The following is a 13,287-nucleotide window of genomic DNA, read 5'->3' on the forward strand; positions in this document are numbered from 1 at the left end:
GGGGGGGGGGGGGGGTGTGAAGCAAAAATAAGCGTTTTCAGTGTTGCAACCATGCAATCACTCATATTCATCAACATTTTACAACTTGTTGAGGTATCTTGCCAATCATCTTTTCTCATAGGGCGGTAGAATGTAGTCACTGTCCATATGCTGCTTCTTTTATTAAGACAAGTTGCAGAATAATAGGCGACAAGTTCTGTCACAATCAAGACCAGGCAAATGTCTTTCTGCCCATCTTTTTTCCGGGAGATATTTGCAAGTCTGTGGCCAGCCTAAAATATGAAACATGCTGCTAAATGAAGCCAAAAATAATGTATCCATCTTGTTGTACCTCTGTAAATGTCAGCCTTTGTATTTCTCCTAGTTCGTTATACATATTTCTCAACTCTCTTTCTCTTTATGGATAGATGGATGGATGGTTGATTCAGACCTGCTGGGTTCTAGCTGATCAATTAGTGCTTGCTATAATCTCTATACCACCAGTTCTGTCATCTCAGACTATATTATGCCATTTCTAACAGCTTCATTCTCAAAAATCTGAATTCCATATGAGCCTGTTTTCAGATTTCAATCACCAGCGTTTCCTCCCACTACCCCTGTTTTCTTCTGTTATGAAAATTTTCATATATCTGAGGTCAGGGCCTGAGGCTGTTGCATGTTGTCCCGCTGAGGGGGACAACACTTTTCTGACCCTGCAATTGTAATATATTGTATAGACACACACAGTACTGTCTAATGCTTTTCATAAGTTTTAGACACTTATAAAAATACTATTACAGAAGGATGATTTCAAAAATAAAGAAATAAAAAGTTTTTATCGATCAATTAACAACCTACAAAGTGCATAGCAGAGAAAACCTAAATCAGGTCAATATTTGCTATGTCCACCCTTTGCCTGTTAGGGTTGCGTTAATCACACAATACCGCGTGTTTAGTGCATGCTATTGTACAATGCACCTATGTGCTATTTGCATTGCCATTCATTTGAATGGGACCCCATACATTGCAGCACAGTACAATGTGTGGCACGTCAATACCTTGTGTTGTAGTGAGAAAAGTAGTGCATGAGCTATTTTTTTTCCACCGCAATGCATGGTACTGTATTGTGCATTTAACACACTGCTATGGTGTGAATGTTAAACATTTTACATAATGGCAAGAGTGTGCACAGCAACAAGACACGGTGTGCATTTAGTGCATTAAGGTCTCTCACAGGCAGGAATTTTAGAAATACAGATATTTCCAGATGTGCTGTGTTAGCTCTTCTGCCGAAGCACAATGACACAAGCAATGTTGAGGATGAAAAATGCAGGGGTCAGCCAAGGAGACTTAGTGCAACCGATACAAGACACATCATGCTTACTTCCCTTCGTAAACAGAGGTCCAGTGGCACTGTTGGCGCAGAAATCAGTGGCTTAGTGGTGCAGCTCTGCTGATTTCCATCATTCAGTCATGTGCAAACAAAAATACTTTTTATTATTATCTTTACAAAAATCATAATTGTTTTCTGAAAATATCTGTAACGTTACTGATTAATTCATTGCTTCGGGTTCCATACACTTGTTGCATGTTTCTGACATTACTCTTCAGTGTTCTCTTTAAGCCTATTTACTGGGTAGTCCATGTGGGTGATTCAATTCATTATTCAGTTGCTGGGACAGCCACCAGGTCTGCATCCACAATTGCTTTACTACACTACCAGTCAAAGGTTTTATTGAGATTTACACAGTCTATTGTCTCAATGTACTCTGAAAATAAAGCATAGAACAAATAAACAATTGGGCATCCAAAAGAATCATGGGATTGTTTTCTTTAACAAAATGTAATCTAAATTTCTGACTCATTAAAGTAGCCACCTTTTGCAGATATAACAGCCGAACACACTTGTGGCATTCTTTCTTACAATGGAAATCAAAAGTTCTTCCCAACACTGTTACATAAGTTCCAACAAATGTGTTGCACTTGTACGTTGCATGTCTTTCACCCTTTTGTCCAGTTCATCCCAAACCAGCTCAATGGGGTTTAAGTTTGGAGACTGCGCTGGCCATTCCATGATTTGAAGCCTACCATCTTGTTCTTTTCTTCTAAGGTAGTTCTGACACAGCCTGGAGGTAAGTTTTGGGTCATTATTTTGCTGTAGGGTGAACCCCTAACCAACTAGGTGTACACCAGAGGGTATTGCATGGTGATGTAAAATGCTGTGGTAGTAGTTTTGGTTCAGGGTGCCACTCACTCTGTGCAAGTCGCCGACTCTGGATCCAGAAAAAAAAGTCCCAGACCATCAAGCTTCCTCCTCCATATTTGACAATTGGTGTCACACACCCTGGAGCCATCCTTTCACCTACTCGATGGTGTACAAATACCCAGCGTGATGAACCAAAGATCTCAAATAAGACCTTCTTTCAGTCTTATTTTGCCATCTCAGCAATGGCTTTCTTACTACCACTCAACTTGTCAAACCTGCAGCTCGAAGTCTTCTCTTCACAGTTGAAACTTAGACTTGCTTACTTCAGTCAGTGTTAAGCTGTGCTTGGAGTTATTGTCCTGTGATCCACCTATCACGCAAGCTGAAACTTGTCTTCTGATTCTGTTGTGCCTTTGGGTCTGCCAGACCTCTTCCTGTTAGGCCTTTTTGTATAACTCTGAAATTTACATTATTTTTCATTTTTTTGTTAACCTAAACTTCTTTTTTTTTTTAGCTCTGGCAGTTTGCCACTTACCTTTGCACTAGGGATGCAGAGATACTGGATTTTAGGTATCGAGTATGATTACCGATATTTTTGTTGTGTAATGACTCACTGCCCGGCTTCCTGATTACCCAGGGGAGGCTGTCTCCATGCTCCCTCGTCTCCATGTGACGAGAAAGCAGGGAGCTGGCTTTCTGGATAATCAGGAAGCCGGTGAGTGGGTAATGACTTTGCGCCCTGCTTCCTAATTGGCCAGCTTCCCGACCAATCAGGAAACTGGGCGGCGAGTCATTACACACCGCCCGGCTTCCTGATTGGCCGGGAAGCCGTCTCCATGCGGAAGTTTCAGTATCGGGAGCATAAGGGCGAGTACGACAGTATTTTGACCGGTAGTATATATATAATATATATCTATAGATATAGATATATCTATAGATATATATACATATAGATATATATACATATAGATATATATACATATAGGCACTCGGTGCCGCTAGTGGACTGTGTGGATGCTAAAGTCTAGCAGATGAAGGTAAAATAAATGAGTGAATGACTGCAGCCGGTAGTGGTATTAAGTGTTGCCACTGTACAGGATACTAGAGCCTGGTGTGGATCAGTGTCGTTGGGAAGGAGAGGGATTCAGGGGTCTCTGGGTGCAAGGGAAGGTGGCATTCCCCAAATACTAATGAAGATCAAATACTTTAATTGACAGCGCGCACATGACTATCCTACTACTGTCTCCACCTTCTCCGATACCACTTTCTGAACTGATGCAGTAACAATAACAGTCTGCAGTGTCTGTGCTACCATTAATATCCCCTGATTTTCTTTTTACATATACAGCATTCACAGGATACATTTAATTTAGCTTTTCACTTTATAAAAGGAATCTAATTGTTTCTTTATTTGAAAGATTAGAATGAACACATTAGTAATAAACAGTACCAGTTCAAAAGCCATTACAAAGTAGTGTGCAGAGGTTTTATAATGAAAAGATGAAATATATGTGTTAAGGTTTTTTTCATATAGCACAGCAATTGTGTGAGAGAGACGCATAACGTGATTATGGGAGGAAAGAAAAATATATTTGTTCTAAATAGCTGTATTGATTACATTCATAGAAGAATCATTCAGCTTCACAGTGGTCACAAGTTTATTATTTTTAGATATTATGAAGCCCTGTCCTAAGTTGGTATTGTAGACAAAACTCTTTTAAAGTGGACGTAGCCTCAGACATGTGTGTTCATGTTATGCGCATGCATGTGTAACTGTAACACTTGGACGTATTCACATAACCTCTCAAAGATATCACAGTACTCTTTGCCTTCATATACATTTCTCTCCAGAATGCCAGCACCGTCTTTGTTCCGGCATCATCAACTATCTGGACTAAGATTCTGACCCTTAGATTCATATTTCAGTTTACAGTATAACAGTTGTCTAAAGGAGTGACTATTGGGGATCAGGGGACTAAAGGTGGCCATACACTGCTCAAATTTTGGCCAAGATCTGTAGTGTGTGGCCCCCGCCAGTAACCCTCCAATCAACATAAGTCAATTTTTCACTCGAGTTTTGTTGAAAGAGTTGGTCTGAAAAGTCTTGGCCAAACAGTGACTGCAGCCTCCATTCAGATATTCTGACAAAGGCATACTCACCGCTGTCAGAATACAATAGCCCTGCATATTTTCTCACAGGATGAATGAGAAAATATTAGTCTACGGCTAACTTACCCCTTCGTGATGGGAGACGTACACCGTTCGTCCCCGGCACTTTGTGCCTATATGCCTGGCCATGTACACTGTACGTGACGAGTTATATCAGGTTCCGTAATGCCGGTAACTGCTGATTCTCAGCGGTTACCAGTCATTAATTAATGCCTCAGTATTGAGGCATTCATTGATGAAATAGTTAAGCTTTTGTAAAAGCTTAGATTAAAAAAATTTCGATCAATCGAACAGGAAATTTTTAATCATTACCAGTCCTACAAAAATGTAAAAAGCGTGTCAGTCATTTCTGAACAGAAACTGAAAACTAGCTCAGTCATGAAGGGGTTAAGGAAATGATGCCTCCTGTCTAGGCACATTGACATGACACAGTGTGAATAGTTGTTTCTATTTCTTTCTCTGTATATGTGTGACACAAAAGAATAGCAAAATGCAAAATTGTCCTCTAATACAACTATTGTTAGCTTTATTATAAAATATAACGCCTTCATTGCAGTAAATGTTTAGCTAAGTATGGCAGGTAAGTGTTCACTTATCTCAGGTACCCCCATGGATTGAAAATGTATTATCTGCACTCCCTAAATGTAGATAAATGTTTCTGAATGATCACTGTTGTTTTTACATAGTTTGTTTTGTATTATATGTAACCTTAGTTCATTTCTTCAAGGGAATTTATTATTCATGAACTAAGATGAAACCAAGGTCCCCAAAAATCAATACTTCTCTGAAATATCATCTGGTGTCTACCCTTTCAACCCATCAATTAGTCGAAGTGATTACCATACTGTATATCTAAACACGCCTACATATAAGGTGATTATAATAGAATATTACCCTATGCTAAAAAAAAAGGCTGGATGAAAAATGCCTATTCCTGGGGCATAAACTATTCAGATGCAGATCGATATCCAACAATGATTGGATGGAGCATAGCAGGGAAATTACATTAGGATGAATAGGCAATACATCTCTCTATTTGTGGGATTATCATAACAAAATGACATTGCAATTAGCAGAATCTAGACATTTGCTCAGTGCAAATGGTTCTGATGTTTGCATACCTCAGACTGGCCCCAATTTTATCTGGATAGCCACAGTTTATGAACACTAAATACTTTGTGACTTATTACATGACCAAACATTTGTGGACACCCGGCCATCACACATGTTGGAAATCTTATTTCAAAGCTATGGGCATTTATTTGGAGTTGACCCCAACTTGGAGGCTGTAACAGCTACCACTCTTCTGGGAAGGCATTTCAAGGGATTTTGGAGTGTGTTCGTGGGAGTTTTTGTCCTCAAAACAGCATTGGTGAGGTACGGTATTGACACTGGACAAAAGTCTTTGCTAGCAATCAGTGTTCCGATTCATCCCAAAAGAGTTCAATAGAGTTAAGATCTGAATTCTGTGCAGGACACTCAGGTTTTTCTCCACACCAAGCCATGGTCTTTATGGACATAGCTTTGTGCACAGAGGCACAGTCATGCTGGAACAGAAAAGGGCCTTCCATAGGTAATAACTACAAGGTGGAAAGCTCACAATTGTTTCAAATATCATTGTATGCTGTGGCATGAAGAGTATCCTTCACTGGAAACACCTAAACTTAATGATACGTTTGTCCATATAGTGTATGTGGTTGGAGTTGGAGATAATTAGGCTATATACAGTATAAAATATATAGCTTAACTATGTTACTTGCCAAAATATTTCTAATTCGTTTTGATCATCCTTGTGATTCACACCTCTGCCCAGAAGTGTCCTAATATAACCACGAGGGGAGGTTGGTGGTGTTGATGGGGTCCTGGTGGTGCACCGTGCCAGCTCTGGCCAGCATCCCACCCAGCTCACTGATGTCACGGGTTGCCAGGAGTTGGGTGGAACACTGGCCAGCATGTCCCAGGTTGCTAGAAGCTGGGAAGGGATATGTGTATGCCCCTTACACATTTCCCCGCCCAGCTCTTAGCAACCTGGAACTCTCTGGCTGGAAAGGGGGCAGCAGGCAGAGCCCATGTGACCCAAAAAGATGCTGCCTGAAGCAACAGTCTCAGGCTGCCTCACTATAGGGATGGCCCTGTCTCTGGCACACTGCATTGTCACAATGCTACTATTAATTACTATTGCAGCTCTGTAGCTTCCTGTGTCACCTATCTGCTCATTGTTGCAATATTCCTGTTGCCTCCTCCTCTCAAAAGCTCCCCAAATACCTGAAAACATGCAGCAGGCTACAGTAGTAGTACTGGCTCGGGGTGCGTAATTGCCAGCCTATGCCGGATATTCACTGTACAGAAGATGGTTGGAGGATAATATAGCTAGAAATTTCCGGCACTTAGATTAACAGAATTTTAACATACATTTTATAATTTAGTGAATAAATGAACAGACTACAAGGTATTTCTTAATTATGATTTCTTAAAAGAAATTAGGTAGTTCCACTTTAAGATTTTGGGAAGTATCTGAACATGCAGCCAAATTTGTGTAAAATCTGGCTGACGGACAGCTGGAATTTCTGGTTTAATCTACTAATGGTGAGGTGTTTGAGACCAGAAGAGTTGCCTTGACTTGACCCCCTGCCAGCCGAGGCCCATCTGCAGCCTTCTCACCCCTATACACACATACATGTAGATAGTATGAGTGTGACTGGTTTGTGCCCAAGCTACTAGACAGCAAGGAGTGGCAATGGTGACATTTGTGCTGTGCCCCAAGCACTCTGTCCTTGGTTCAGACCTTCAAAAAGGTCATTGATTTTCTGTCATTCTGTTGAATGCAAAATTATGTCAGCTAGTGACAAACTAACATGCTGTTGATTGGATGTTATCAGTTATTTCAGATCCATGAAAGGAAGAAAATGTGGTGATATATTTGTATGTGACTTGAGAGCACTTCAATGAGGCTATGTTTTGCACAGCAGATAATTTACCTTAGTTAATAATGACATTATGGGTGATGCAGCTGCACTGTGGAAACTATCTTTTTATCGATTTTCTACATGCTCCCGGATAAACCTGCCCCTCCTTTTCCTTACATTGTATGCTTGGATTTACAGCAAAGCATAGCAATATATTACATTATATAATATAGAGCTCATAAAACCCACTGTGGTATGCTGCAAAATGGCATCATTTGTTGGTATAATAAATCGCTGTTGTAATGTTTGTGATATTCATTTGTTGTTCATTTGATATTAATTCCTTTGCTGCAGAGGAAGGCTAGTTACACATCAAATTAATCTTCTACTGTGATTTCATATTGATTCCAGCCAATGCAAATTAGTCTGAATTGATTCATGTGCATTGTGTTGTGAATGCTCACTGGTGATTTAAACCACGTCCCTATTTTTCATTTAAATACACAGAAAATAGCAACCAATGTTCTTCACCAGGATATGTGCATATGTAAGGCCCTGTTCAGGGTATAACTTTGGGCTGTAGTAGTGATGAGCTGGGGTTTGGGGTCAACCGGTTTCATCCGAGTTCACGCTAGCCTGCTCAAAACTGTGACTGACAGCCCCCCACAATCAGTGATCGCAGTTGCGGCACAGGCATTACCCACCCCTTGGTGATATGTAGCTGCAGGGTGGGGAATGAGCCTGCTACAACTGATTGGGCTTGGGCAAAGTCCAGCAAACTGGGGGTGCACCAAACCCCATCTGTCTAATTAGACCAGGGGTAGCCAAACTCTGGCCCTCCAGCTGTGGTGAAACTACAAATCCCATGATGCATCCCTCTCCAGGAGTCATGTCTGTAGTTGTGAGAATCTTGCAATGCCTCATGGGATTTGTCGTTCCACCACAGCTGGAGGGTCGGAGTTTGGCTACCCCTGAATTAGACTAATAAAAGCAAATGTATGACTTGCTGTTGGTTACTGGTGGAGAAAATGTCTCTTTTCAAATATTTAGGCTACGGTCAGACAGGCATTCAAAGGATGCCCATGGCAGATGGTTCCAACCCCACAAAACTGCAGCTTTTCCCTACTAGCCACTGGGTGCTGCTGACTTTAACTGTGAAGTCTGCTGATTGGTTGCAGGCATGCTTAAAGGAGAACTATGGGGTGAGTGAATGACACTCATCCCCATAGTTAGAGCCGACGTGTGACATTGAAACTGTCACACGTCAACTCTGTAGATCGGGAAGTGAGCGAAAACATGCCGCCGCTCACTCACTTCCCGATCATCTCCTGCAGAGAGTGGTGACTGTCACTCACTGCTCCTTGCAGGGATTCCCCCCCTCCCCTCTCCAATCTTCCAGCGCTGACTGGAGGGATGGACGGGAGAGGGGGAAGGCACAGCTGACTCTGCCTCTAGAAAGGCAGAGCCCACTGTCAATCAGCCAGCTGGGTGGATCTCCACAGTATTGACGGGATCTGTCCCGGCTGCGGCGCTCACCACATATACCGGGCAATAGCCTGCTATATGCTGAGTTTTGGGTCACAGGAGGAGGCTAGTATATGTCCTCCCGTGACCCTAAAGAGAACTATGAGATAAAAAGTTTACCCCATAGTTCTCCTGTAAGTGTTAAGGTGTCCACCATATCATATCCTATGTATAAAGGAAAAATACTGGCTGGAGTTAGCACAGACAATAGCACAGCTTTTAGCTATGCAGAAGCTTCACAGATTCTTTACAGAGAAGCTCTGAAGAGGAAAATAGTATTTATATCAGTAGTTCTGCTGAAATCACTGCAATAGATATTAAGTAAACATTATTTAGTAAACAGATATTAAGTAAACAAGAAATAAAGTTTTCAACCTACAACAAATGTCCTATTATTTATCACATTGCCAAAATCTACATTCAGCTTTAGTAATAAAGTACACAAGCATTGTAGCCTGACCATTTTATATACAGTACAGTGTAGTGTTTCCTTTGTATAAAAAATCATATTTTATGTACTGTGCCTTAGAAGCCTGTGTTTTTTACCATTTAAAGGAGAACTCCATTCTGGATAATAGGCACAAGTTCATCACCACAAACCCATGTTAAGTGAATTTGTTGTATTTTGTTATTGTGGGCTACAGAAGCTGCATGTTGAGGAGTCCAGTTTTCAAGTGCTTCACCTTCAGCCGAGGATACGTTGTTAGATGTTTATGGGGGAGGGTTTACTGTTGGATAGAAGTACATTGCTTGTCGCAGTATGTTGCCTGGAAACCACAGAGGTTGGACATTATCTGAAACAAGCTTCATTTCCTGCTGCAGGACAAAAGATATGTGGAATATTTTCTTGTGCAAACAGTGCATCCAGAACAAATGGCAGACTAGCTTCTCACACAATATGTCTATGACTGAGGTTTACATTTTGCCTTGAACCCTCCGTAAAAGAACCATGGGGGGAATTTATCAATACTGGAGCAGAAGAATCTGGAGCAGTTGCTCTGGCAACCAATCAGCTTCTCTCTTCAGTTTGTTCAGTAAAGGTTTGAAAATGAAAGGTGGATGCCGATTGGTTGCCATGGACAGCTGCTCCAGATATTGTCTGCTCCAGTTTTGATAAATTCCCCTCCCTGTGTCTTTTTTTTTGACCTTACAGTATCAATAATCCAGATTGTTACCACTAGGCTCATTTATCAAAGTGTCTCAGGAAAGGATTGTCCATGGTCCCTCTAAGCAGCCTGCCAGTTTTCTTTTCATTCTCTAATTTCTGATGGGTTGTTTAGGGGTAGTTAACGTCTAAACAAGTTTTCTTAGCACCCAGGGCAAAAAGGCCAAATTGAACCCCTCCTAATGAGCTGTTGTAGGTACTGTCTTTTGGCGCCCCCTTCTCTGCCAAAGTATCCAAGGTGGCCGCCTTTTCTATACACCCCTCGGCCCAATCCTGGGGGTAACACAGACAGTATTTTTTCCAGTCTGATTAATAAGGCCTATGCCCTTCTAAGGAACTGAGAGTTGAAAATATTGAGGGTGGAAAGTCCTAGTTTGTGTTGGAACTACTGCTATTTTAGCATAGAAGGCCCAGCAGAGCTTGAGGGCAAGAATTTGCTCTGTCCATAAATACACTTTAATAACTCTCTTTATAAGTTTATTCTACTGAGCAAACTGGTGGTGCTATGTGCCTTTGCCCTATAAGTGTGCACATTCTATATGCATAGATAAGAGCTGGACAGCACCATTGATACAGCTAGTACACTCCATTTGAGTTACTGAACATACAGACCAGTGGTGCTGCTTTTGTCTATACCTCATATTTTCTTTTCTTACTTTAAAAATAACAATATGCTAATTTTGATACCTCGACTATCCTTCATATCAAGTCATTTAAAAGCATTTAAATGTCCAGAATATGTGCATCTATTAGCAGGCCTTTAGAATTCCCAATTCTTTGTTGTCCAAGTCATGTTGGTCAGTCAGTATTGTAGGAATGTGCCATCCATTACCTAAAGCCGAAGGACTCCAAAAAGGACTCCAATCTGCGAGTTTTATCACTGTGTGTGGGCGCTTTCCTCATCTCCCACCCAGTGACAGTAAGACAGGCGATACAAACTGCAATAAAAACACTTATTTTTAATGCCTTCGAAGCTATAACAGATTTATACTACTCTCCATACTTCCTCTGGGGAAACTTCCTCCACTTCCTGTCCCAGTAACAAGTGATTATCAGTACAGAAAGTGAGCAGAATTCTTCCAGCACTTACCATGAAAGCATTAAAACCCTGACAGAGGTTCTAACCTTTTCCTGCTTTAACCAGAAGTATAAAAGAAAAACCTTTTGAACATAATAGAACATACAGCAAAAGAACCTGCCGGTCTCTAAGATTGTATTTTGTACTTACTGTTTGGTTGTCCTCATAAAGCTTCAAGTCATATCCACTGAGTTCCACACAGAATATTATGGCTGTTACACCTTCAAAGCAATGAATCCACTTCTTCCTTTCAGACCTTTGACCCCCAACATCGACCATTTTGAAAGTTAACTCTTTAAAGGTGAACTTGTTCTCCACAATGCCTGTAGTCATATCTCGTGAGCGCAGGATGTCTTCCACAGTGGGGATGTACTCAATGGCTGCTATCCTGTCCAGGTCATTGAGGTAATAAGCAGCATTGTCTTCCAGGTGGTACTCATTTGAGCGACTAAAACACTCTTGAACACCTGAGTCGGCCCACAGTCTCTTCATCACTCCTAGGAGTTCAGACGTAATTTCACCCTTACTCTCTGCTGGCCCAGTCAAAGCAAAGAGCTGTACTGCATCATAGGCTCGGTCTGGGTTGTGAAACTCAATCTTCAGTGTGGCAAGTGCCCTTATGATGCGTGTGAGGGAGTCAATGGCATTATAAATAATGAGGGGTTTATATTCCTTGCATGCCTCCAGATTAAAACCTCCACTGTGGATGATTTTCATCTGTTTTACAATGGTGCTTTTACCAGAGTTGCTGGTTCCAAGTAGCAAAAGTTTGATTTCCCGGCGTTGGCGCTGGCTTTCTGAGCGCAGGTGTCTGTCAATCCTGCGCGAGCGCCTAGCAGCCTCTTTCTCCTCCGCACTTTGCCGACATCCCATGGTAGGTGTTTGCCAAAGGTGGAGATACTCCCTTTCTCTCGCTTTATCTTTCCTGTCTGCCTCAGAAATATCGTGTCCTTCAGGTTTTAAAACAGGTAAAAGTACAATCAGCCTAGACAATAAGTGTCAGCGCCTAACAAATTCGTAAAAATATTGAAAAATACAATCTTAAGCAGATGGTCTCCTCAGCAGGTGTCATGGCATTCCCCTTCCTTTGGGATAAAGGTGACACATTCCTCCTTTAATGAAAAGATACTTCCCATCTCCAATGAGTGACCATATTTCTCTTATCCTCTTTTCTCTCCGGCATAATTATTTCACTTCCTTCCGTCCAAAGGTAAGGAGCTGCCTACTCATCTGTTTCTACCTCACTTGCCTTTTTAATTGTATTCTCTGGTTACCATGGTGATTCAGCTCTGTGCAGATTCTGTGGCCAGCCTCTCATTTATTCCACGGGTCTTTTTGATGGGTTTTCTTTTTCTTTTTTCACCCTGTTCCTGACAATGATCTGCACCTGTCAGACACAAAGGAAAGCAAACATGAAATTGTTGTATCTGGTCATCCTCCACTTTCAAAAAATACAAAGTCCTTTCTATTAGCCACTATAATGACATAATGACTAAACCATATAGTCTTACAGGCGTGTTGGTGATGAGCTGTAATATGAAATGCTGCAAAATGTGAAAATCTAACCTGAGATCAGCTAGATAGTATCCATCATTTTTCTCTGGTTTGCAGCTTCCTATCACTGGTACAAATTGCTATGCACTTTAAAGTGTATGTTACCCCCCAAATTAGGATTGTATATATGTGTGTATGTTTTTACATACAGTATAGTTATTTGAAAATCCAGCTGCAGAAGTATTTATTTATTCTATAATAAATAAATCTGGTGATCCTGCCAGTTTCCTGTTTCAAACTGACAACGGCAAGCATGGAAGTGTATTTGTGCTAGTGTGGTCAGTTTGCGCCCCTGGGATCTCTGCTGGGAACTACAGGATGACGTTCCAACATACCAGCTGCATCTGTCAGCAGCAGCCCGCAATCATTCATGGAACGGGAGACAAGATTGTTCCGGGACAATTGTTTATTACTACCCTTCCCTTTCTGTGGTGGCACCTGTCACTAGGCTGTCTCTATAGAGCCACCACAGTGGGCGCGCTCCCTACCTAATGATTACACAGTAGCCTCACTGTGTGCCAGCACCTACAGGCAGCACAGACAGGTTGTAGACCAAGAAGACATGTGCCAGCTCACCTGGTTTTGATTGACAGCACACTTTTAAGGCAAGCAAAAGTACTTATGGGACATGTAGACCTATCGTCTGCACTCTATGGAACGTTTGTGGAAACACTCTCTGATCGGAAGTAGCAGGGGGTGTTGCACT

The 13,287-nt window shown here is 41.5% G+C and overlaps 2 protein-coding genes across 3 annotated transcripts in view; one reads left to right on the top strand and one right to left on the bottom strand.

The window, feature by feature from the left end:
- RSPH14 (radial spoke head 14 homolog) overlaps positions 1-13,287 on the top strand; it is a 156,948-nt gene that overhangs the window by 100,067 nt on the left and 43,594 nt on the right. The window lies entirely within an intron of this gene.
- Positions 1-13,287, bottom strand: part of GNAZ (G protein subunit alpha z) — a 113,115-nt gene that overhangs the window by 73,886 nt on the left and 25,942 nt on the right. For both annotated transcript variants that reach the window (XM_018557408.1, XM_018557407.1), the window contains exon 2: positions 11,178-12,414. In XM_018557408.1, the coding sequence (XP_018412910.1) occupies positions 11,178-11,900 (723 nt within the window). In that variant the 5' untranslated portion in view covers positions 11,901-12,414. The remainder of the gene's footprint in view (positions 1-11,177; positions 12,415-13,287) is intronic.

Source organism: Nanorana parkeri, unplaced genomic scaffold (genome assembly GCF_000935625.1).
Source record: "Nanorana parkeri isolate BGI_ZX_2015 unplaced genomic scaffold, ASM93562v1 scaffold282, whole genome shotgun sequence".
NCBI classification, from domain to species: domain Eukaryota; kingdom Metazoa; phylum Chordata; class Amphibia; order Anura; family Dicroglossidae; genus Nanorana; species Nanorana parkeri.